Source organism: Misgurnus anguillicaudatus, chromosome 3, assembly GCF_027580225.2.
Source record: "Misgurnus anguillicaudatus chromosome 3, ASM2758022v2, whole genome shotgun sequence".
In the NCBI taxonomy this organism is placed as follows: domain Eukaryota; kingdom Metazoa; phylum Chordata; class Actinopteri; order Cypriniformes; family Cobitidae; genus Misgurnus; species Misgurnus anguillicaudatus.
Genome location: NC_073339.2, coordinates 9,432,957 through 9,460,383, shown reverse-complemented (window position 1 = coordinate 9,460,383; position 27,427 = coordinate 9,432,957). Strand labels below are relative to the sequence as shown.

At 37.8% G+C, this 27,427-nt stretch overlaps 1 protein-coding gene across 3 annotated transcripts in view; it reads left to right on the top strand.

The window, feature by feature from the left end:
• Nucleotides 1-27,427, top strand: part of gstcd (glutathione S-transferase, C-terminal domain containing) — a 78,315-nt gene that overhangs the window by 41,577 nt on the left and 9,311 nt on the right. For 2 of the 3 annotated variants that reach the window (XR_012365516.1, XM_073861007.1), the window contains exons 6-9: nucleotides 9,981-10,096; nucleotides 10,338-10,382; nucleotides 10,784-10,912; nucleotides 24,950-25,083. Coding sequence is in view for 1 of the 3 variants with exons in the window: in XM_073861007.1 (XP_073717108.1) it covers nucleotides 9,981-10,096; nucleotides 10,338-10,382; nucleotides 10,784-10,912; nucleotides 24,950-25,083 (424 nt within the window). In the remaining 2 variants the exon portion in view is untranslated. The remainder of the gene's footprint in view (nucleotides 1-9,980; nucleotides 10,097-10,337; nucleotides 10,383-10,783; nucleotides 10,913-24,949; nucleotides 25,084-27,427) is intronic. The other variant, XR_012365519.1, reaches the window with a different exon arrangement.

Below are 27,427 nucleotides of genomic sequence, written 5' to 3'. Positions count from 1 at the left end.
ATGTGTGTATGTGTGTATGTATGTATGTATGTATGTATGTATGTATGTATGTATGTACAGGGAGTGCAGAATTACTAGGCAAGTTGTATTTTTGAGGATTACTTTTGTTATTGTACAACTACAGTGCTCTTGGTCAATTCAAAATGTTAACAAACCCTCAAACCTGAACATTTAAGTAGTAAAAGTGAAATTTTGGCTTTCTTAAGAGAATATTTCTATGTACATCATTATTAGGCAAATATCAGTGTGCAGAATTATTAGGCAACTAAATGAAATACAAAGATTTTACCATCTCACTTGTTTTTTTTTTCAACTGTTAAAGTGAGAATAATAAACAAACTCTACATTTACAAAAAAAATTAATAAACCAATAAAAAATAAAAAAATATATAGACTCAGTGACCAATATAGCCACCCTTCTTTTCGATAACAGTCACAAGCCTTCCATTCACGGATTCAGTCAGTTTCTTGATCTGGTCTGAACCAACATTTTGTGCAGCCACAACCACAGCCTCCCAGACACTGTTCAGAGAGGTGTACGGTTTACCTTCACTGTAAATGTCCTGCTTAAGAAGGGATCAAAAGGTCTCAATAGGGTTTAAGTCAGGTGAAGAAGGGGCCATGGCATTGGTTTTTCGTCTCTGGGGCCTTTGCTGGCCGGCCATGCAGTGGAGTGCTTGTGGTGTATGTGATGGAGTGTTGTCTTGCAGGGTGGTCAGTCTTCTTGAGGGATGCAGACTTTTTCCTGTGCCACTGCTTGAAGAAAGTGTCTTCTAAAAATTGGCAGTAGGTCTGAGAGTTGTTTTTTAATTCCATTTTCAACCCAAAAAGGTCCAACAAGCTCATGTTTAATAATACCTGTCTGTGCCTGCCTGCCTGTAATGTAGAAGACACTTTCTTCAAGCAGTGGTACAGGAAAAAGTTTGTATCTTTCAAGAAGACTGATTATTTTGTAAGACAACACTCCATCACATACATCACAAGTACTCCACTGCATGGCTGGCAAGTAAAGGCCTTAGAGTTGAAAAACTAATGCCATGGCCCCTTCTTCACCTGACTTAAACCCTATTGAGACCTTTTGATCCCTTCTTAAGCAGGACATTTACAGTGAAGGTAAACAGTACACCTCTCTGAACAGTGTCTGGGAGGCTGTGGTTGCGTCTGCACAAAATGTTGGTTCAGACCAGATCAAGAAACTGACTGAATCCGTGAATGGAAGGCTTGTGACTGTTATCGAAAAGATCGGCGGCCACATTGGTCACCGAGTCTATACATTTCTCTTATTCTTTATTGTTTTATTAATTTTTTTGTAAATGTAGAGTTTGTTTATTATTCTCACTTTAACAGTTGAAAAAAAAACACGTGAGATGGTAAAATCTTTGTTTTTCATTTAGTTGCCTAATAATTCTGCACACTAATAGTTGCCTAATAATGATGTACATAGAAATATTCTCTTAATAAAGCCAAAATTTCACTTTTACTACTTAAATGTTCAAGTTTGAGGGTTTGTTAACATTTTGAATTGACCAAGAGCACTGTAGTTGTACAATAACAAAAGTAATCCTCAAAAATACAACTTGCCTAATAATTCTGCACTCCCTGTATGTATGTATGTATGTGTGTGTGTATGTATGTATGTATGTATGTATGTATGTATGTATGTATGTATGTATGTATGTATGTATGTATGTATGTATGTATGTATGTATGTATGTATGTATGTATGTATACAAAATAATTACACACAGTACACAGACATAAATTATCCAAACACAAACTTTTATTTTGTATGCAATAAATCATTTGACAGCCCTGTTTGTAAAGCTGGTACTCTGCACTGTTGCCTGATTGTTTATAAAGTGAAGTGGAAAGGTCAGGACTCTTTAAAGCAATTAAAGCAGATACTAAAGCACTCCAACTTTCCATCTTCAGCTTAAATTTACTGCGCAGCGCAACAGTCCAGAAAAACAAGAAGAAAACATTGAAATCTGCTCATTTTCAATCAGGAAATGCGTTGGATGGACTGGCTTGCATGTTTTTGAGGTTTGGCTCTCGGTCTCATGAGTAAGTGCGAGGCTTTGTATTCAAGCAAAGAAACTGGCACATTTGCCTCTGAAAACTTTTTATTGGCAAATAAACCAAAATGTGGCATATGTTCGAAGTTGTTGTTCTGCAAGTTATCTTATACTGTAATATTGTATACAAACTACTGTCTATAAAACTGTATGGCAGTGCAGTGATGATATCATCACCGTGGTACTGAAGTATTATTATCTTCACGAACGTTTAAACTTTTACATGGGACTTAAATTTACTAAAAAGTATGTAGAGTAAATTACATGGCAAGACGAATGCTTCCATAAAATGATAGAAATGTTTTTCATCTTTCAGTGCTAAGGTTTCACTTACTTTGACCTAAATGAAATTTTCGTCTCCAGCTCCACAAGCGTAACACAAAGAATGCACATGCTTCCGATATTTGGATAGTAATCGTACACAGACCACCCAAGTTTTTTTTGTTTTCATGGTGGTGAGGACACTTGTTTTGGCCTTGTACAGTCTGTGAACTGCCTTTACTTCTGTCTCACGGTTCTTTGCAGTGAAAAAGTGTTGAGGATGTATTCTTACTTAAATACTTTCATTCATTCCTCTCCTCTTCTCACAAACAGATTTAGCCACTTGAACACACAAGTCTGTTCGCCCACTCGAGGGGCCTGTTTGCTTCTGCTTTTGTGTCTTTTGTAAGAGTACGCTCACACATTTGTGCATTACAGTATAAAGCAGGATATTGTGGTCTGGATTGCTGGAAAATATTCTCATCTTTGGAACATTGGCATTTTGCTGGAGTTTTTATTTTTTTTTACCTTTCATGCTGTTGAAAGCTTCGATCCAGTAGGACAATGAGCTCATGATTCACATAAAACGTCTCAGTTCATTCCAATACATCATAGTATCATAATTATATTGAGATTATGAGAGAGTGAATTGATGATCTTTTCCTGCCGGTGTCTTTTCCTCATAGTCTCACCTGCATCTCAATTGTGTGAGCTGTCACCATTTGTCTCCGAGGACTTTGCTATCTCAGGCAATTTAAAGACTATGCCAGATCAATATATCTCATTATTCTATGAGCATCTTTCTCTCATCACTCTCGCCACCAGTTATCTGTCTGCTGAATGCACTCACGATCGAGTGATCTTGAAGGTTGCGTGTCTGCAGAATTGTACCCATCACAACATCTCAATCACCTGCTGATTCCTGTGTAATAATATTATTGGTTGCTTTTTCCACTTTTATTGATCCAGTAGTGAAGAGAGGGCAGAAAATGATGGGAAATGTGAAATGAACCTGATTCAAACTTGTAAGCACCCACTTCAGTGTTGGTGCATATACCGTGGATGTGGCAGGATGTGATTTATTTTCTGTATGTGAATAATTTCCTGCCTCTGCAAAAATGGTGGGTTATTTTTAACCCAGTGTTGGGTCAAAAGGGGACAAACCCAGAATGTGTATATATTTAACTCAACAATAGCGTAAAATCACACCATTTTGGTTAAAATACAATCCAATGGGTTTGGTTTGTACAGCAACGGGCAAAATCTAGTGAAATCTCTCCGGATGAGCACTGTTTTCATCCTAATCCTACCATAAACCCAACATTGCACAGGATTTAGGCCATAGCTTTATCGCACCTAGCCAGAACCACTGTTTTCATCTTAATCCTACCCTCAAACCTAACCCTGAACCCAACATTTCATGGGATTTAGGCCGTAGCCAGAACTGCTGTTTTCATCCTAATCCTACCCTCAAACCTAATTCTGAACCCAACATTTCATGGGATTTAGGCCGTAGCTGTATGCAGTCTAGCCAGAGCCGCTGTTTTCATTCTAATTCTACCCACAAACCTAACCCTAAACCCAACATTGCACGGGATTTAGGCCATAGCTTTATCGCACCTAGCCAGAACTGCTGTTTTCATCTTAATCCTACCCTCAAACCTAACCCTGAACCCAACATTTCATGGGATTTAGGCCGTAGCCAGAACTGCTGTTTTCATCCTAATCCTACCCTCAAACCTAATTCTGAACCCAACATTGCACGGGATTTAGGCCATAGCTTTATCGCACCTAGCCAGAACTGCTGTTTTCATCTTAATCCTACCCTCAAACCTAACCCTGAACCCAACATTTCATGGGATTTAGGCCGTAGCCAGAACTGCTGTTTTCATCCTAATCCTACCCTCAAACCTAATTCTGAACCCAACATTTCATGGGATTTAGGCCGTAGCTGTATGCAGTCTAGCCAGTGCCACTGTTTTCATTCTAATTCTACCCACAAACCTAACCCTAAACCCAACATTGCACGGGATTTAGGCCATAGCTTTATCGCACCTAGCCAGAACTGCTGTTTTCATCTTAATCCTACCCTCAAACCTAACCCTGAACCCAACATTTCATGGGATTTAGGCCGTAGCCAGAACTGCTGTTTTCATCCTAATCCTACCCTCAAACCTAATTCTGAACCCAACATTTCATGGGATTTAGGCCGTAGCTGTATGCAGTCTAGCCAGTGCCACTGTTTTCATTCTAATTCTACCCACAAACCTAACCCTAAACCCAACATTGCACGGGATTTAGGCCATAGCTTTATCGCACCTAGCCAGAACTGCTGTTTTCATCTTAATCCTACCCTCAAACCTAACCCTGAACCCAACATTTCATGGGATTTAGGCCGTAGCCAGAACTGCTGTTTTCATCCTAATCCTACCCTCAAACCTAATTCTGAACCCAACATTTCATGGGATTTAGGCCGTAGCTGTATGCAGTCTAGCCAGAGCCACTGTTTTCATTCTAATTCTACGCACAAACCTAACCCTAAACCCAACATTGCATGGGATTTAGGCCATAGCTTTATCGCACCTAGCCAGATCCACTGTTTTCATCTTAATCCTACCCTCAAACCTAACCCTGAACCCAACATTTCAAGGGATTTAGGCCGTAGCTGTATCCCATCTTGCCAGAACTGCTGTTTTCATCATAATCCTACCCTCAAACCTAATCCTGAACCAAACATTTCATGGGATTTAGGCCGTAGCTGTATGCAGTCTAGCCAGAGCCACTGTTTTCATTCTAATTCTACCCACAAACCTAACCCTGAATCCAACATTTCACAGGATTTAGGCCATAGCTGTATGCAGTCTAGCCAGAACTGCTGTTTTCATCCTAATCCTACCCCCAAACCTAACCCTAAACCCAACATTTCACGGGATTTAGGCTGTAGCTATATCCCATCTAACCAGAACCAATGTTTTCATCCTAATTCCACCCTCAAATCTAACCCTAAACCCAACATTTCACAGGATTTAGGCTGAAGCTATATCCCATCTTGCCAGAAGCGCTGTTTTCATCCTAATCCTACTCTCAAACCTAACCCTAAACCCAACATTTCACGGGATATAGACATGGCTGCAGCTATATCCCATCTAACCAGAACCAATGTTTTCATCCTAATCCCACCCTCAAATCGAACCCTGAACCCAACATTTCATGGGATTTAGGTCGTAGCTGTATCCCATCTAGCCAGAACTGCTGTTTTAGAACCGCTTTTTTCATCCTAATCCTACCCTTAAAGGGACACTCCACTTTTTTTTTTAAAAAAAGGCTCGTTTTCCAGGTCCCCTAGATTTAATTAAACATTTGATTTATACCATTTTGAAATCCATTCATCTGATCTCCGGGTCTGGCGCTAGCACTTTTAGCATAGCTTAGCACAATCCATTGAATCTGATTAGACCATTAGCATCGCGCCTTAAAATAACCAAAGAGTTTCAATATTTTTCCTATTTAAAACTTGACTCTTCTGTAGTTACATCATGTAGTAAGGCCGACAAAAAATTAAAAGTTGTGATTTTCTCGGCAGGTATGGCTAGAAACTCTTATTCTGACGTAATAATCAAGGACTTTGCTGTCGTAACATGGCTGCAGCAAGCGCAATGATATTACGCACTGCCCGAAAAAAGTCCCCAGCTATTGAAAGATACTAAGGGGACTATTTTCGGCTGCTGTGTAATATCATTGTGCCTCCTTCAACCATGTTACGACTGCAAAGTCCTTGATTAGTCCTTGGTTTAAAAATAAGCATTTTTAGAGTGTTCCAAGCTGGGGGAAGAAGAAAGTATTTTAGCATGTGAAAAATAAAACACTTTACCTTTCATAAATGGCTAAATTCTAAAAATAGAGGAAAAAACTGTTCATCTGAATATTTACTGGTAGATCTGATATCCATGATAAAGAAATCTGTGTTTCGAGAGCTAGCCGACATTCCTTTGGATTTATTGCTTTCAGACAATTCTGGCTCATGAATGACTGCAAATGTGCTTTTGGTTAATGAGTTGCATCTTCAAAGCGATCCACGAGTTTACTTTATTGTGACATGACCCTGGAGTTTGAAAGGCAAATGCTACTGAAATCGGCAAAAGCATTGTTAACCTGATTGGTTCTTTTGTTACCTTTCACAGTTGCAGGCATTAACTATCAGGTGTTGTGTGCACATGTGTAAACCATGTAAACATGTTCAAATTTTTTTTGTTGTGATTCCTATTTGACTCAAGTTAGCACTTCCGCGCACATCAAAGAATAAAACCAGCGCTCGACAGATGCATCTGTGATTTATACGACGTCGATGGTGTTTCTTCAACACAGCGTGAGCTTTCGGTTCAAAACAGGAAATCTGCGGCAAATTTATTCCCTGCGGCAGCGGGCTTGGCTGTGTAAAATAGATTTCGACTCCAATTAAAGTGTCAGATGTCTGGAGTGGTTGAATAAGGTGTAAAATGTGTATTGGAGAGCCTGTCTGCTTTTAACCGTTCTCACACATCAATTGAATAATTTAGCCCATTTAATCGCAATTTAAAGCACTCCTTGGCTGTTTCTCTTTGCTGTTTGTGAGGTCTTTGAATGTAAAATGTTTTAGCTGTTTGTAGGTACGGTTGCATAATCAAATGTTCTGTTGAAAATTTCCATTACAGCATCTTCGACAGCTTTTTAGCTTTTAGTTAGAATACGTTTAGCCTTTTAAGCTCAAACAACACACGGTTTCTGAAAATCTCATGTTAATCTTGAGTACCTATAAAGTACCGCGGGCGGAGCAAGTCACTACACTATATCCACTACATGTTCGTGTTGCTTAAATTAAATATACATTTGCACCGATTGCCAACAACACAGACATTTGATGCAGTTTTCCTTACCACCTGCCACTTATGATCTGGTTGGGACTGCCCCATTTCAATGAAATCCAGTGTTAAAAACAAACACACACGGACAACTTGGCTACTACCCCGGATATACAAACTGTATCCATTGTTTCCATAAGACTGGGCTCATTGGGAAGCTGAACAAGCTTAAATTTCCAACTTTGGTGATGTTGATTACATGTCAGCTCTTGGTTGGCATGTGCGTGCGCTATTCCGGTTAAAGTGCCCATATAAGGACTTCCACTGTACTTCCTGCACTGAACAAATTAAAGAAATAAAGCAATAACGTTAATTATTTTGTGTTCGTATGGTTCAATTAAAGCATTTCTGATGTTAATCTGGAGTACCTATAGAGTAGTATGACATCATTTATATCTCTGAAGAGTCTTTAGTTTAATCAGATTTATAAAAGAAAGATTAGCTTTACAGAATCTTTGCGATAACGTGCGAAAAAATGAAGAAGGAAGAGTTACTATCGCGGGTGGAGTGAGTACGAGTCATGCAACACTATACAACACTTATTACTTATGATTCACTACATGTTCGTGTCATTTATATAATATGCACGAGCCTATTTCCAACATAAGACAGAAGTCTTACTTACCGCATGCAACTCATGACCCGGTTGGGACAATCCAGCGCATCAAACACACACGCAAAACTCCGCTGCTACCCCGGATAATAAACTACATCCATTGTTTTCATAAGGCTGGATTTCTTCTTACATCCAAAAACACACTTCTTCTTTCATGCCATTGTTGAGTTTTGAAATTAAACAAAGCTGAGTCGCGTGATAAGACGTTTGCAAGCTCTAGCGTCTCCCGCTGATTGACGGGTGGGCGGGGTTTTCCGGGGGAAGTGCCCATATAGAGAAGTGATACGTATAGAAAACCCCTGAAACGTCAGTTGGACCTGTAATCGAAAAAAACTTTCCGAAACTTGTATGAACCCTGATGAAGTGCATTCGGCACAGAAATGCTCTGTAACACGCCCAATTGCTTTTTTGACACTTTGCCTACGTTTAGCATGAGGAAATAACTCTATAACTGTGTTAATAAGTCAGAATGCTTGAAATACCATTGAACCCCCCCCCCCCCCCCTTTAAATGTAAAAAGGTTAAAATTTTAAGAATATTTGGGGGATAATTGCAAAAACGTCAATGTGGTGTAACTGGTCTGTGTCAGTTGGCGTAAGTAGTATTTTTTTAAATGAAAATTTAAATAAATTCATAAAAAATGTGGAATAAAATATAATAATCTAGTTTAGGGTAATATGATTTTTTTACATCGATTTTTACATCATTTGTCAAAGATTATTTAGAAAACAGAGCTGTTTTAAGCATATGTGAGCACAAATATAACAAAAATGCATTAAAATGTACATTTAGAAATAACTAATAACATTATATTTTAAAATGAATTTTTATATGATTATGCTAACATGCCATCATGGTGGATGAAATATTTAATATTTCTTTGGCGCAATTGGCGGTTACACCATTTGACATTTTCAGGTCCAGGGTTTCCCGCAGAAAATGTATTAGTTCAGGTGGTAGGGTTTGGTGGGTGGGCAGGCCTGGGGGGGCATATAAATATTTTTATTTAAAACACTCAAATAAAACTTAATTTTGAAGAAACTATGACAGAAAATGAACAAATGCTAGATTATTAATGAATTAAATGTTTTAACAGATACCTATAACGGGAATAGCTGTGTAATGAATGAATTTCTCCGAGATGTTTTATCAACTGGCTAGTTATTCTCATTTCGGACGTATGAGTTTTTTTTGGACACCTAGTGAAGGCGGTAGGGTTTCCCAGCTTAGGTGGGCCGCCCGAACTGCAAAGTGCTGCGAGAAACCCTGAGGTTCATTCAGTCTTAACTTTCATTAAAATGGTGCAAATGCACTTTTTATTGCATAAAAAACAACATAAATACACTATGTGCATTGACACATACCGAATGCATGCTTTTAAATAAGTTTTTTAAAGAAGATTTTTGAATTTCTCATCTTGCCAAACTGTTTTTGTCTGACCTATGAATCTTTCATGTTAGAAAAAAACTTACAGAAGCTTGTACGAACCCTAGAACAGTACATCCGGCATAGAAATACTCTGTCACACGTCCAACAGCTTTTTTTGACATTTTGCCTATGCTTAGCATAAGGAATTTCAACTCTTAAACAGTGTTAAGAAGTCAAAATGCATGAAATAGCATTGTTGTTTCGAGATGACAACACAAGTTGTCCACGTCTTCGGACTAGGGATTAAGCGTTTCTAAAGCAAATGTATTGTAACAATGGCAAAATGATTTGTGTAAAAGAAAATTGTTGGGAGTTTAAAATACATAATTACAACATTTAATTAAATTTTTTATGCTAAATATTGCTGAACACAGAAACTGCGTAACAAAAATAACTGCTGTGATCACGTCGTACAAGGTGTAGTTTTCAGAAAACTCCCAACCTAAAGTTGTAATTACAAGCTTTATGAGGATGTGAATGCTTTTTACAAGTTGAAATTGCGTAATTGCTGTAATTACAACACGGCATGATGCACCTTAACTTTTGAACATGCTTTTTTTTAGGGAAATATAAAACCCAAAGTAAAATTATTTTGTTCAAGAATTATTGAGCAATATGCAGCAACGTGAAATGGTTTAATAATTTCCTTGCAGTTTGTGTCTGTTAATGAAGATCAACGTTGACATTTTCTATCTCCCAAAGGCAAGATGTCGGACGCCCGTGCCGTACGAAAACAACAGCAGCTCAACAATCTGGTTGCCATGGTAACAGAGATGGCCCAGCCAGGCCAGACCGTGGTGGATTTCTGCAGTGGGGGGGTAGGTAGTTTTGGGACACAACTGTTTGTCACACAATTGTTCCCATCCTGTGTCACCTCATGTAATCTTTGCACATAAATATAAACCCTCTGGGTTACAAATTCAGAGATATTGTGGCCCACAAGCAACAGGTCAATATTTGGACGGGCGACTACGTTCCCCTGACCAGACTTTGATCTGATCAGCTCTTTGAGGTTTGTGGTTTCAAATTCCTTTCATTCTTCTCTGTTTGTATTCTTAGGGCCACGTTGGAATTGTTTTGGCGCACATGCTTCCTAAATGTCAGGTAAGAGTTTTGCGATTTGCTCATGTGTAGCAAGTTCAAGTTAACCGAGACAGAAAAGAGAAACAAAATCTGTCTTCCTCCCAGGTGAACTCATTTGTAGACAGTGTAAAAATAAACTCGTTTTACAATACATCGTCTCACTAACTTACTGCTGTAATCAGTGCGGAGAGAAAATCCAACTTTATTGAAATACTTCCTGAGCGTGAATATGCATTAGACGCTTCAGTGGATTATTGGGTAAAGATGTGGATTATTGTCTGTATTATCTTAATAAAAGATGAAATACCTTTCAAAAGAAGAACCTTTTGAGATAAACCATTCAGTAATTTGCCAATAAACCAGTCAGTTATAAGACGTTATATATGCGGTATAGTCAAATAAGTCATTTTGTCATCAATTAGGTTATTCTCATTGAGAATAAGGAAGAGTCGCTGGTCAGGGCGAGAGAAAGATGCACTCAGCTCGGGCTGACCAATATCGGCTTCATCCAGACAAACCTCGATTACTTCACTGGAAACTTCCATATTGGGGTCAGTAGCTTTTTGCATTATATTATACTGTACATGTTTGTCCCTAAATGGCGGATATGATGTATTTTAAACATTTAGAGATGACGTTGTCATTTACTGTAGGTGTTACTGTATAATAGTTATAAGAGTTGCTTCCTGTGGGAAACTGTTTAACAAATCTTAGTGGCCTGTTTCTATTAGTGGCATTGACTAAGTTAGGGACCCTACTAAGACCTTACTATTGCTCATATACATTTTTTCATTTACATAATATCATAATGATTTTGGCATAAAAGACAAAATTATAATTTTGACCCATACAATGTATTGTTGGCTATTGCTATATACCTGTGTGACTTACGACTGGTTTTGTGGTCTAGGGTCACATATGAACAACATACGCCAGAAGATATTGGCATCTGTCAATTTGCTAAGCTCTTATTATAAGCATAGATTTAAGCTCTCTGTAATAGCTTAGCCTAATGTTTGTCTTTTATGTAATTTAGAAGCAAGTGGGTTTAACATTAGCTCATTATGGGTGATGCAATTATCTAGCTTATTCAGACTATTTTCAACTTCGACGAGACGAGAATGAGACGAGCAATACTTACAGTAAAGCGATACAAACAAAATAAACCTTGTTTAATATGAGACATATCAAAATTTGCTATTTGTATGTTTGATCCTTGACATTATCTGTTTCTTGTTGCACTTCAATTTTTAAGTTTAATCAATTTAATTTAATTTACAATTAATTTCAACTTTCTTGACTAGAGAGAAATTGCTATAAATTATGAAAATAAAGTTAAAATAACTTAAGCTAGTTCAATTTAATTTTTAGAGGGGTGGTTTCCCAGACAGGGATTAGCTTAAGCCAAGACTAGACCTTAGTTTAATTTGGAAATATATTTGGTTTTAACCAAAATTCCTTACTAAAAACATTACTTGTGTGCATTTTGAGGCCAAACTAAGGGCACTGATGTATTTTAATATTAATCAGTCCAAGTTCTGATTGCGTCAATGATTGGCTGGTTGTGGAGGATTTTCTTTTTCCGGGTGGATCATCAAGACTATTGGTCCTCCTAGTTGTCAATCAGGAGTGTTGCGCAATTGCATTTTTTAAAAAAGTGGAGAAGGCGGTTCTTTTCTAAAATTTGAGAAAATCCTCCGCTATCCTCCACTATACCTTTAATGTTATTATTATTAGTTTCAGGGCACCTAATAAATAGTCTTTTATCATTTAGTAAAGACAGTTTTCAAGTAATATTGCAAAAATTTATTAAACAAACTTCCTCTTTTCCACCTTTAACTCGTGAATAATCGCAAATTAATTGCACATTTTTATCTGTTCTAAATTTAGCTTAATTTAACACTTTTCAGGTTTTTAATACTCTAATCAACATGGATGTGGACAAATATAGATGCTTTATGCAAGTGTATGTTTACACCAGCCTGTTTACGTTTTCGACATAACCATCAGTCGTTGTTTTTTGTATATGAATTTCCTTTCAAAAAACTATTTTTCTATTTCTGTTTGCTGCTGCATCATTTGTGACTCATGCTGGCAAATTGAGAATTAGCAAATAAAAAAAGTTATAGTTATAGTATTTATAGTTTGACATTCTCTATTAAAAATCTTCAAAACAATGCATGATTTGTTAACATTAGTTAATGCAGTACTGTAGGTAACATGAACTAATGCCTCAACCGCATTTATTTATCTTAGTTCATGTTAGCATTTACAGGTACATATGGAATTTTTGTAAACCAAAAGTTGTAACTGTTAACATTAGTTAACAATTATATTGGCATTAACAAAGATTGATAAATGCTGAAAAACACTATTACTGAATGTTAGTTAATACATTAACTAATATTAACAAATACATCCTTATTGTAAAGTGTTATTTTTTATGAAAATCACAGACATTGTCGGAGCCGATGGTGTAGTGGACGGTGCTCCGACATATGGTGCAGACGCACTTCCGGCAACCAGATTTTGAATCCCGGCTTGAGGTCCTTTGCCGATCCAATACCCCTCTCTCCACCCTTTCGTCTCTTAATCAGTGTCTATCAAATAATGGCAAAATAGCCCCCAAAAAAAAAAAAATTACAGACATTGACATAAATAATTAATCTTACATCTAAACTAATGGAAATATAAATTAGAAATGTTACTATTTTTTGAAAATGATCTGCTACTGGTACTGGAGGTCCTTATCCAGCTGTTACTGTTCGCCCAGAACCCCCAAAACTCACACCTGTATCTCTTTATAGATTTATTTTTAAAGAAAGAAGCACAATCATTCAGTGCTGTAATATCGCCACATTATGTATGATCTTGATCACGCATGAGGATGTTTAGAAAGATTATGTTCTGCTTTTCAATATGTTTTCCCAGGAAGTGTCTTCTAGTAAATTGTTGTGGATCAAACGGCACATGGAGTTCGGAAGATTATTCTACCGTTGAATGATTGTAAAAGATCTGGAAAGTGATTGCGTGCCCTCGTGATGGTAAATTACAACAGATTGCTCTTTTCTTAGAGAACAGTTCCTCAGGAAATGTCGAGATGAGGATTTCTGTTAAGGCGTTGAGCTTGAATGTTGCCTGCGCTGTCGGGAGTTCCTGAGTTATTGTCTTGTATTATCTTATGTAACTTGGGCCTAGGGATTCATTTGCATAAATGATTAAAAGGTTGTGTTTGCTGTTCGCCTGAAACCGTGCGTCGACAGATACAAATCGCTTCCTTGGGGTTAGAAATCACTGGTTTTGTAAAAACAATAGTATCATTTTAAAGATGCTATACAGTGGCTACGCTAGTTTAAAATGACTAGACGTGGTTAATGATGTGAAAGGAGAGTTGTTTGTACAAACTCGTATTTGAGGTACCTGTTGAACACGGCCGCGTTCGTTTCCGTGAATAATAAACTTTGTCGTCAACATTGCATGACTTCAACTTGCGCTTTCCGCAGCTCGAGGCAAAGTACTTCATTAAAAGGACAAAAAAAGCAGTCGTGAAAGGAAAAAAGACACAACTTCAGCGAAAAAAGAAAGCCAGCCTCCGAGAGACTAATAAAGAAATTTGCTTCTACAGCACTGGCATTATCTTTTATTATTTTCCCTATGCCAAGTAATTGATGGCGGTCCTCAGACGGAAGAAACGGCTAACAAGGATGTTGACGTTAGGCTCTTTGTCAACGTCCGGTATTTTCAGCCAAATAAGAAAAACTAAAAGTTTGTTTTATTTGTTAAATCCCTTTCAGTACAACCGACCAAACAAAATGGTACAGTATTTGCTTGTGTAGTAGAAACATACTTAAGCCTCCTATGATTTCATGCTATACAATGTTCATCTTTGGGAAAGGACCACCAGCTTCGTCTGATTATGACATTAGGTGTCTGAGAATGACTGTGACGTACATTTCACCCCTTTGCTTTTGTAAAGAGCACAGACTGATGTCTAATCACACAGTACCGGATGCCAAGGATGATTTCATTGTTGCGAAACACTGATACTGAATGCAGAAAACTAACAACATAAGTGTCATTAGGTCATGACAATTACATTTAGACATTTGGCAGACGCTTTTATGACCAAAGCAAGTTTCAGATGCAAAACCCTCTAAGTGCGTGGGTCATTTTTTGTAGATGAGCATTTTTATGAGGCTCTTATGCTTAGGTTGAGTAATTTCACTTTAATAGCAATGCAGTGAAATTTTATTTGTCAGTAATTTAAATGCCTTATTTTCACAAATGTCACTTAATAATTTAATTTAATCACTTAAAGGTGCAGTGTGTAATTTTTAGAAGGATCTCTTGACAGAAATGCAAAATAATATACAAAACTATATTATCAGGGGTGTATAAAGACCTCTTATAATGTACCGTTATGTTTTTATTACCTTAGAATAAGACGTTTTTATCTACATACCGAGGGTCCCCTTACATGGAAGTTGCCATTTTGTGCAGCCATGTTTCTACAGAAGCCCTTAACAGACAAACTTTTTTACTAAGTTGTCTTCAACGATGACATGTTTGTCTGTTGGTGGCTACCGTAGCTTTTCTATGGGTTTCAAAAGCGAGGGGTGAGCAGTGGACTGAGCCATTGGTTGCAGTTCACAACCTCACCACTAGATGCTGCTAAAATTTACACACTGCACCTTTAATAATTTAATTGGTATTTTACAAATTTGACTGTATTTCACCGTGAAACCCTCTAAGTACATGCCAAAATATTTCTGAATGGACTGAAGCCGGGATTAGGGTTGCAAAGGTGCGGAAAGTTTCCGGTAAACTTTCCATGGGAACTTAATCTGGGGAATTTTGGATATATATTCCAAATTGGAATTATTGGAAAATGTATATAAACTATATCATATACAAACATAAATAAACATTTTGTTTGCTTATAAGCAGACATGCATGCAAGGTCATACAAATTTGGAAAAATCTGATACTTGCGCTCATCAAGTCGTGGATTTATTTGATCAAAAACATTTCTGAAATCATTTTAATATTAATGATTTCTGAAGGATTTGCAAAGATGGACATTTTGACATTATTTAGTGTGCAGGATTTTAAGAAATGATCTGTGCGTGTTATGGAAGAATGCAAGTACATGAAGGGGGTGTGGCCTCAATGGCCCTTTTGGGGCTGTTTACACTTGGTATTAAGATGTGTTTTTGTTGATTGGATCACAAGTGGACAAGAGAGAGACACATTACGTTTACACCTGGTATTTAAATCCGTCTCTTTTGTCCACTTTTGACCACTTCTGTCCTGAATACTTTGAGGGGGTGGTCTGTAAGACGGTGGGCGAGTCTTTCTCCTGTTATTTAAACACGAGCGGGAGTAATGATGAGTTTATACACTCTAAATAAAAATATTTAACCCAGGGCTGGGTAACTATAGGACAGAACACATTTCTGGGTTAAAATGACCCAAATAATGGGTGGTTTTAACCCAACTGCTGGGTTATTGTTAATCAACCATGCTGAAACAACCCAGCAGTTGGGTTAAAACAACCCATTATTTGGGTCATTTTAACCCAGAAATGTGTCCTATAGTTACTCAGCCCGGGGTCAAAAACAACCCAATATTTTTTAGCGTGTATGGACGCAAGCTAATATTACACTGCTTTTATTGTAAGTAAACATGCTGCATAGTGTTTTGTACATGTATTGTTAAAGCTTTCTCTGAAATTTCAGCGCAATTGATGAAATAAGATCGCGCAACTTACACAAGCTCGCAAAATGAAACTGCGGAGATCAGCCGCTTAAGTTTTATCAATGAAAGGCTAAAAATAGCGCTGTTCACCGTGTGTTCGCGCCAGAAGTCAGAAAAGACGTAAAACATTGTGTTCAGTACCTCAGATTAGATAAATGGGCGGAGAGAAGGCGGTCCGTGTGGCTGTTCGAACACATTCAACCACATGCACGTTTACACTACAAAAGCAGTCAGATCGAAAGTGCTTTCGACTACCTCTGAATGTGGTCGAAAGTCGACAAGCTCAAAACTTTTTGAACCCTGTTTACACTTGGCATTAACTTCGTCCACTTGTGATCCGATCGACGAAAGTGCATGTTAATGCCAAGTGTAAACAGCCTCTTAATAATCACTGTGCATGTGACTGAAGAATGTGCGTTGGAGAAATTTTACTGAAATTGCATTAAATCTTGTTGTTTTAAAATTATGCTGCAAGATTTTTTTAACTTCAATTTTGCAAAGTTCCCAATTTATTCCCATTAATTCACGTTAATCCCCATGAGAAGTTTCTAGCCTTGAAAATTCATAAAATGTTGCAACCTTATAGCCGGGATTTATGCATTTGAAGTAAAGGTACATATGTGATTAACGTATAATATGTGCCGAGAGGATTTGATTTATATCATTATCTCATTTTTGACAGAGGTGGCCTTTAGCGGCTTTTGCATCTTAGCCCTTTATATATTTTATCAGTATGTGTGTTGCATGTAAATGAAACCCTCGATCTTTGTGCGGTATCTTGCATTAAAGCATCTGAATGCTTTTTGTTTTTTTACTTTTTATATACAGACTTTTCGTCTGCAATTCACTCTGCCTTTTCATTTCACCTCGGTGTAAACAGCTTTTCTCTTTTACTGAAGTTGCACTTGTACATTGATTTACTCTTTATAGCCTCTTTCCATCTCCATTCTTTAGGATAAACTCTCATTCGCAATTGTCCTTGAATAAAACTTATTCTACAAGGTCTCCTATACGCCTTATATGTTGATTCCAAAACGAGGCTGTGGGGGATGGACGTCCAGAGTGTGCGCTTTAAAGCTCACGTAACACATGCTGTTTCTGCATTTCTGATGTTAATCTGGAGTACCTATAGAGTAGTATTACATCCTTTATATCTCTGAAGAGTCTTTAGTTTAATCAGATTATAAAAGAAAGATTAGCTTTACCGAATCTTTCCGATAACGTACGAAAAAATGAAGAAGGAGGAGTTACTACCGCGGGTGGATCGAGTACGAGTCATGCAACACTATACAACACTTATAACTTATGATTCACTACATGTTTGTGTCATTTATATAATATGCACGCGCATATTTACAACATAAGACAGAAGTCTTACTTACCGCATGCAACTCGTGACCCATCCAGCGCATCAAACACACACGCAAAACTCCGCTGCTACCCCGAATAATAAACTAAATCCATTGTTTTCATAAGGCTGGATTTCTTCTCCTTACATCCAAAAACACACTTCTTCTTTCGTGCCATTGTTGAGTTTTGAAATTAAACAAAGCTGTCTCGCGTGATACGATGTTTGCAAGTTCTAGCATCTCCCGCTGATAAACGGGAGGGCGGGGTTTTCCGGGGGAAGTGCCCATATAAAGAAGTCATACGTATAGAAAACTTCTGAAACGTCAGCTGGACCCGTAATCGGAAAAAACTTTCCGAAACTTGTAGGAACCCTGACGAAGTGCATTCGGCCCAGACATACTCTGTAACACTCCCAGCTGCTTTTTTGACACTTTGTCTACGTTTAGCATGAGGAAACAACTCTATAACCTTGTTAATAAGTCAGAATGCTTGAAATACCATTGAACCACCACTTTAAACTAGAGCCCGACCGATAAAGGATTTTGAAGGCAAATGTTTGTTGGTTTTAAAATCCGATATTCCGATATATCGGCCGATTTTTTTCTTTCAGAAACGCGCAACAAAACATTAACAGATTTCCCTAACATTAGTTATTTGTAGTTTTAACTAAAATAATATGATAATTCATTTTAAAAAGAAACTTGTTTCTTTTATTGTCACAACAGAACAGAGGAACATCAAAATATATTAAAGTTCTGATAGATAAAATGTATAAAAATACAAACTTAAGATATGAAACGTAAAGGCCTTTGAACAAAAACACAAAAAACGACAACAACCAAATCAAAGTTACCAGTTTTAAAAGACTTATATATACTTATATATAACTTTGAAAAGGACTGGAGACAAATTCTGTTAAGTTCTGATAAATAACAACAGCAAAATATAAATTGCTATTCACTTGACTCAGGCAGTTGCTAGACGCCTAAATTTGGACCCCACCAGCAGCTACTGGTTCAGAGTGCTCTGTAAAAAACACCAACAGTGAGGAAATCTAATGAAGGCTGTTTCGTCCGGTTTTTTTTTTTTAATATTCATTTATCGGCCATTATGAATGCCGATACCGATAGTTTGGAAAATGCCTAATATCTGCCGATAATATCGGCCTGCCAATATATCGGTCGGGCTCTACTTTAAACAAAATTATACTGCGTCATTTAAGTTCCCTTTATGGGCTACTCTGCAATTTTGCAAAGTTCCCTGTTTATTCCCATTAATTCATGTTAATTCCCATGGAAAGTTTCCAGCCTTGAAAATTCACAGAATTTTGCAGCCCTATAGCCGGGATTAACGTATTTGAAGCAAAAATACATATTTGATGAACGTATAATACATGCCGAGAGCATTTGATTAATGTCATTATCTCATTTTTGACGGAAGTGGCATTTAGTGGCTTTTGCATCCGAGCCCTTCATATATTTTATCAGTATGTGCGTTGAATGTAAATGAAACCCTCGATCTTGGTGCGGTATCTTGCATTAAAGCATCTGAATGCTTTTCGTTTTTTTACTTTGTATATACAGACTTTTCGTCTGCAATTCACTCTGCCTTTTCTATTTGCCTCGGTGTAAACAGCTTTAATTACCGTTTCTCTTTTACTGAAGTTGTACTTGTACATTGATTTACTCTTTATAGTCTCTATTTCAATTCTTTAGGATAAACTCTCATTCGAAATTGTCCTTGAATAAAACTTATTCTACAAGGTCTCCTATACACCTTATTCAGTCTGCCACCATGTTGATTTCAAAACAAGGCTGTGAACTTGACTCTTCTGTAGTTATATCGTGTACTACTAAGACCGACGGAAATGTAAAAGTTGCGATTTTCTAAGCAGATATGGCTAGGAACTATACTCTCATTCTGGCATAATTATCAAAAAACTTTGCTACCATAACATGACTGCATTAGGTGCTTTGAATTTACACATTGCCTGAAAATAGTCTCTTTGGTAACTTTCAATAGCAGGGGACTATTTTCGGGCAGTGGGTATATCATTGCGCCTCCTGCAGCCATGTTACGGCAGCAAAGTCCTTGATCATTACGCCAGAATGAGAGTATAGTTCTTAGCCATATCTGCCTAGAAAATCACAACTTTTAATTTTCTGTCGGTCTTAGTACACATTAGGGGTTTTCACACTGCGCTTAACCCTGGGTTATCTTCATTCTAAACCCTGCTTTTAACCCTGGGTTAAGGAGCGTTTCACACCTGTAATTTGAAAGCGGTGTTAGCACCGCTTTTTACCCAGGGTTATGAAACCCTGCTCTGGAGCAGGGTTAGCACCGCATTTGTGGTGTTAACCCTGCATTGTGGTGCCAAACGCATGCAGTGTGAAACGAAGCAGGGTTAGAATGTTATGATTCGAATTAAACACAGTTGAAGTAGCTAATCAAGGCTTGATAATTACAGACAGGTGTGTTGAAACTGGGTTGGAGACTCCTGACCCAGGGTTTAGGAATGCACAGTGTGAAACGTCAAATTATGAATACCCAGGGTTATCTCTTAACCCCTGGTTAAGTTTGAACAGTGTGAAACATGAAAAAAATAACCCAGGATTCCGTTAACCCTGGGTTTAGAATAACCCAGGGTTAACAATTTCAGGTGTGAAAAGCCCTAATAGGGGTTTTCACACTGCGCTTAACCCTGGGTTATCTTCATTCTAAACCCTGCTTTTAACCCTGGGTTAAGGAGCGTTTCACACCTGTAATTTGAAAGCGGTGTTAGCACCGCTTTTTACCCAGGGTTATGAAACCCTGCTCTGGAGCAGGGTTAGCACCGCATTTGTGGTGTTAACCCTGCATTGTGGTGCCAAACGCATGCAGTGTGAAACGAAGCAGGGTTAGAATGTTATGATTCGAATTAAACACAGTTGAAGTAGCTAATCAAGGCTTGATAATTACAGACAGGTGTGTTGAAACTGGGTTGGAGACTCCTGACCCAGGGTTTAGGAATGCACAGTGTGAAACGTCAAATTATGAATACCCAGGGTTATCTCTTAACCCCTGGTTAAGTTTGAACAGTGTGAAACAAAAAAAATAACCCAGGATTCAGTTAACCCTGGGTTTAGAATAACCCAGGGTTAACAATTTCAGGTGTGAAAAGCCCTAATGTAACTACAGAAGAGTCAAGTGTTAAATATGAAAAATATCCAAACTCTTTAGTTATTTTTGAGCGTGATGCTAATGGTCTAACAAGATTCAATGGATTATGCTAAGCTATGCTAAAAGTGCTAGCGCCAGACCTGGAGATCAGCTGAATGGACTCCAAAACGGAAAAATCAAATGTTTAACTCTAGGTGAGCTGGAAAATGAGCCTATTTTCAAAAAAAGTGGAGTGTCCCTTTTAACAATCTGCATTTTCTGAGTTTTTTCGTCCTATGAAAATTTGTAAACTATGTATTTTCTGTTTTGATGGCTAATTCCTGATACAAAACGCACGCTCTAGACATCCATCTCTCACAGCATCGGTTTGGAATCAACATGGCGGTGGACTGAATAAGCCGTGTAATCCTGCAGAAATTGTATTTATGTTTTGCTGCATCGTACAGTGTACCTTCTGACATCCTCAAAGCTAGGTGTTTCATGGTTAATTCGTGACACGGGCCTACGACATGCTGCTGTTTTCTTTGGACGTGAATACATGTCTCAGTTACGAGATACTTCAAAGGAGCTTAAACTTTCTGCTAATGGATTGTGATTAGGATACAAAAGTGTGGCATGTAGTACCACCTGCCGTGGGTTTGGGATGGCTTTATTTCAGATCCTGTTAAAAAGACATTATAAATAATCTCAGTCTAATTAGCGTCCCCAGAACTTCATTAAAATCCACACCGAGCGGTTAGCCAAAACAGCTTTTATCTTCATTCAGTTCGGTTTAGCTAATGCTGGATGCTTATTCTTTTAGAAGCTGGAGACATTCCCAAAAAGAAGTATGCCGATTTTAAAGGGCCTTAATTTGTGGATTGGTTCGCTATTCATGCACACTAACCGAAAGAACAGTTTGCATGATGGGTTGAGCCGCCGGTCTGGGTAAGACATCGGTAAGCCAAATGCTTGATCTTTGGCACAAGACATCTAGAGCTTTTCTTCACCCCTCCATCAAGCAGTTTGATCCACTTTGCTGCTAATAGGCATCGAGTCGTCCGCTGTCGTATGGTTTCACAACAGCGGGGAACCACTGAGCGTTTGCTACTAACAGATCAATGAGAAAGTGCTGCTATTTACAGCAAGGTGAGAAAAACCTTGAGGTTTGTGAAGATGCAGTCGTGCTCAAGAGGAAAGCAGCAGCAAAGGCTTTGTCTGATTTTTAGTAATGCAAAGTTATTGTTAAAGGATTAGTCAATTTTCTTAAAAAAAAAAAATCCAGATAATTTACTCACCCATCCAAAATGTTGATGTCTTTTTTTGTTCCGTCAAGAAGAAATTATGTTTTTTGAGGAAGACATTACAGGATTTTTCTTTAATTTTTCTTACTTTAATGGACCCCAACACGTAACAGTTTTAATGCAGTTTAAAATTGCAGTTTCAAATAGGGCTGTAACGATTTATCGTGCAAATGCGCGTTTTCTCAATGAATGAATTTGAATGAATTACGGTGAAATGCCGCCACATCCAAAAGCCAGGGGGCGCACTCGTGCAGAAACGCCACTTGTGCCACGGAAGAAGTAGCGTTACAAACCCTATTCCAGGAAATGCCTACAGGAATATGTATATCGCTGTTCTTCAAACTGTTTCAGGTATTTTCATGATAATAAAGAATATTTTGAATGACTTTGTTTAACGAGTGTTGCTTTTTCAAATGCACGTTATAAACGACTCAGACTCATAATGATTGTAGATTGATAACGGACTTCTTACTGATCAAAACGCCATAGTACACGTACAAGCTGTGCATGAAACACAGAATCGCGATGCAGATTCGATTTTAGACAGGCCTTTTTAATGGGACACGGGATATATCGTTACAGCCCTAGTTTCAAAGGACTCTAAACGATCTCAAACGAGTCATAAGGGTCTTATCTAGCGAACAATTGTAATTTTTGACAAGAAAAATAAAAAATATACACTTTTAAACCACAACTTCTCGTCTTCCTCCGGTCCTGTGACGCACCAGCGCAACGTAATATGTCATCACGTCAAGAGGTCACGGATAGGGCTGGAACGACGCGTCGACGTAGTCGATTACGTAATTACGTCGATTTGCCGGAAATGCTTCGATGCGTCGCATTGTTTACGTTTTCAAATGAAGGCGGCTTCAGCTCCGACCGGATAATACAAGTGTTATACCAAACAGCCAGAACGTGATCAAAAGTGTGGGAATACTTTAAGCAGAGACCCAATAAAACACATACTGTGTAAAACTGAAATGGCATACCACAGCAGCGCAACATCTGTGCATGATCATCTTAAAAGAAAACAACCTGGAGCTCTCCGACCTCAAAATGACGCGACGGCAGCGTAAGTATTTGAATTTTTACAGTAAGTTTTTATACAACAATAGAATCAATGCAGGCATATATTGTGCTTAATACAGCTGTGTTTACATCTTAGTTTAATACGAGCTGCGAGACGCCTGACAGACACGACATTGCATCGCGTCTGGGCAGTATGTTGAAACAGTAAATAAAGAGCGGGACATGTTTAACTTTTTATATTAAGAAGTTATGAAATAATAAGTTACTGTTACACTGAGATAGGCATGTGCCCGCGTGCACTGAAAGCCAGCTGGCAGCGCGGAGTTCCCATAGCTTATTTTTTTGCTATGTGCGCAGATATTATAAAAGCTCGTCTCGTTAGGTATTCCTGACATGCGTTTATTTAAAGTAACAGCAGCGTAAACGCCGTTAATAAAATATTAGAAGATCATACTAACTAAATTTGTATTTACCCGAGACTTAAGAAAAGTTAAATGTTAAAGTTGATGCTAAATGAGAATGCAGTAACGTTACTACTGATAGTAATAATATTAACAGTAATAATATAATGGTTACATTTTATAATAAGTGTTCATGAATCACAATGAACTTATTTTTACTTCAGTCTGAACTAATGCTGAGTAAATGCATGTACTAATCATAAACTAATAAAGAGTCATCATTAAGTACAACATGACATGTTTTTTAGTTAATGTATTAATAAACAATGATTTCATGTGAGTCATTTTGTAGTTAATGATGACTCTTCATTAGTTTATGATTAGCACTAGGGCTGGAACAATAAAGAGCGGGACATGTTTTAATATTAATAAGGAGTTATTATACAGTTTGATTTATTTTTATTTTACTTCTTTAATATTAATATATTTTATTTGTTTAAGGTGAATAATGCCCCTTTTGCACTGGTTATGTTAGGCTGAATTAATGTTGGACTTGTTTTTATGTGATTTGTTATATTTTCCTTGGCACTGGCACTGTTTGTGTATTTGTTTAATTGAGAAAATGCTTCAATAAAATGTTGCCATTAATAGCAGATGTTACATTTATTATTTGTAAAAAAAAATCTTTAGACTATTCGATTAATCGAAAAAATAATCGATAGATTAATCGGTTGAAAAAATAGTCGAAATTTGCAGCTTTAGTCACGGATGACGTATGCAAAACTACGCCCGAGTGTTTACAAGTGTGGAGAAAGAGGACCGTTCCGACATTGTTGTATGTCGAATGATACTAATTAATGTCAGTTTATTGTTTAAAATGGTCCACAAATGTGCGTTTCATGTATGCAACACGTGACCTTTCCACGGCATTACGCAATTACATGAGGCTGGCGCATCACAGGACCGGAGATAGACGAGAAGTTGTGGTTTAAAAGTGCATTTTTTTCTTGACAATCAAATGACAATCGTTTCGCTAGATAAGACCCGTATGACTCGTTTGGGATCGTTTAGAGTCCTTTGAAACTACAATTTTAAACTGCATTAAAACTGTTAAGTGCTGGGGTCCATTAAAGTCCATTAAAATGAGAAAAATCCTGGAATGTTTTCCACAAAAAACATAATTTAATCAAAAAATACACTTTGGATGACATGGTGATGAGTACATTTTCTGGATTTTTTTTTTTTAAAGAAAATGGACTAATCCTTTAACCATGCATTTACTACGATATTTGAAACACTTGAAACCTCAGATAGCACCACTTATTAATAATTGTAAATGGGGCTTTTATTTGAAAATGTGCATGTATGTAATAACGCTGTTTATCAAACAAAAACAAAATGTGCATGCTTTTTTTTACAATTGCCATAATATACACATTTTAATGTGTTTACCTGCTTTTGATTCATCAGTACCCCATGCAACTACATAATAGAGTTGCGCAATATGACGACTGAATGTGATTGGCCCATTTGAAGCTTAGGCTTGGTTCGAACCTGCAGCCTTACTCGGATGAAGTTAACAGCATGTTGTGTTTGGTGTCCTCCTCAGGTGGCCTTGCATGCGTGCGGAGTGGCTACAGATATGGTGATGGACCGTTGCCTTCAAGCGAGGGCTGGATTTGTGGTTAGTCCCTGCTGCTACGGATTCATTCAAAACACGCTCAAGTTCAACTTCCCCAAGAGGTAGAAACTAATATCGACTTTTATTCCTAGTTTCATCTTTTAGTTTATGTCCCCCGATTTCATGGTACGCAGGACAGTAATGATCCATGGCATTGAATGCTGAGATCTACATCTGTTTGTTCAGCTGTGGGCAGTTTTATGTCTTTCTTTTTATATAGAAACTTTTTAATGTACGAGTGTCATAAAGAGTCTTGGTAACTCGCCTTTGTCATTTATTTCTTTTTAATGTATAGATTTTATTGTTCGTCCCACCATGTCACCGATACATTTTATGTAGACCCTATTTAGTATCCATAAAAACGCAAGCTATAAAACAACCCGGGCAAAACAAACAAGTCGGTTATTTTATTCCCAAAAACTTAATTTGCACTAGAATATGAAATGCGGTGGATTGCATTGTGTTGTTATGCGTATTGGACCCTGTTAGTGGATAACTGTACTGTGAATAAACTCATGAGTGTAATATAAAAGGGAGTTTAATTTCTAATAGTCCCAGAAATGCTCCTAGTTGAGAAACACCCTCATACATAATGAAAAGGAATGATGAGGAAATAACAAGGAAAATGAATGATTTATGAGGAAAACCGAGATAATAATCCAGTTAACGGATAAAGATAACAAACGTTCATTAACGTGTGTCTATTTTTGTCATTCTTTTCTGCTAACATTCTCAACAATAACACAGCTGAGTCTCATCAGACCAACATTACATGTTGGCAGGAAAACTGTAAAATTCACCAAATAAAGGAGAGATTGCGCTGACTTTTCTCCAAATCTGAAACCGTCACTTTGAGAGATCTCACATTTTGATGTAAACTTTCATTTAACTTCAATGAGGAATTTTGCCGTAGGGTACGAGCATCATAGTGAAAGCGAGCATGTGAAATTAGTTTTTGGGGTTGTGTTCATGCTGTTGCCATGACAGCGGTCCATCGAGTCATCCGTCACTTGTGTCATCCACACAACCTGACAACAGAAAGTTAATGTACTTGTCCAAGTTTTACTATGAATACATAATATGAATAAACTAATCATACAATCTACACACAATTCATTTGGATCTAAGCAATCTACAAATATATTTTGACCATATAGAAGAGCATGTGATGTTTCTGGTCACTACATTGTATCATTTATTGTTTTGTTTATTTCACATTCTAAGTCTGAGATTGTTTTATGTCATAAAAAATATAGTCGAGAAGGGATGCGCCCTACACAAGGGTGGTGCACGCTGACAAGTTTCAGAACCACTGACGTAAGGGCTGTTCACATTATGTACAATATCTAGGGTTGGGGCGATAAATGCAGATATACACTTATAATACCTGGCTGATGACGATTTTTGAATTGTGCAGCTGATATTATGCACATCTATTTCATGTACTTCAGATTTGGATCAGTAATGTTACATTTACACGGGTCGAAACGTTAACGCTTCTCTAATGGTGCATTCACACCAGCCGTGGTAGAGGCGGCAAAAAACGCGCTATTCGCGCTTAGTTGGACGCTTGAACATTTGAGTTTACTCACTTCATTCGCGCCGGAAAGCCGCACGTGAAATTCTAGTCATTCGAGACATTCACGCAGAAGTTCGCGTCATGGGAGGGGCTTTTGCGACTCCGCTGAGACTCCGCTTGCTTCCTGTAATCACGTGACTACTACAGCAAAGTGCTGATTGGTTAACGTGCCATGGAAATCTGCCGAAGTTCAGATTTTTCAACTTGCGCGTTTCCCGCGATAACGCTCAATTCACACGTAACGCACCTTTCGCACTGCAGGATGCCTAATCGTGCTTTGCATTGACATGTAAATCACTCACGCTTGCTGCGTCTTTTGTGAACCCTGCATGACACTTTTAATGGGTGATGTCATGCATTGCCGAACTGAATTGTGGATCCGTCAACGTCACGTCACTGCCGTTGCTCAAGGCAGAAGTTGAACATTTTTTAACTTTTAAGCGCCAACACGCGTGTCAGCCAATCATATCGCCTTATGGAAATAACCTAGCGCGAGCCAGCCAATTATGTCTATGCAAGACCAGAGCATGTGTTGCAGCCACAGTGATTGGCTTTGGGCCATGCTTCAGACAAGCCTTTCCTCAAGCGTTAACGCTTTCGCCCAGTGTGAATGTTCTGAAAGTCCTTATGAATCTGAAATCACTGTTAGTTTGAGTCATTTCTAACATGCATTTAAAAAAAGCAACACTCGTCAAACATAATCATTATACATATTCTTTATTATCATGAAAATACCTGAAAGAATTGAAGAACAGCAATTTAAATATATGTTTAAGCCATTTCCTCGAGATTTGTGTGTATGGTGGTTCTTCTTCTGCGCCCATATT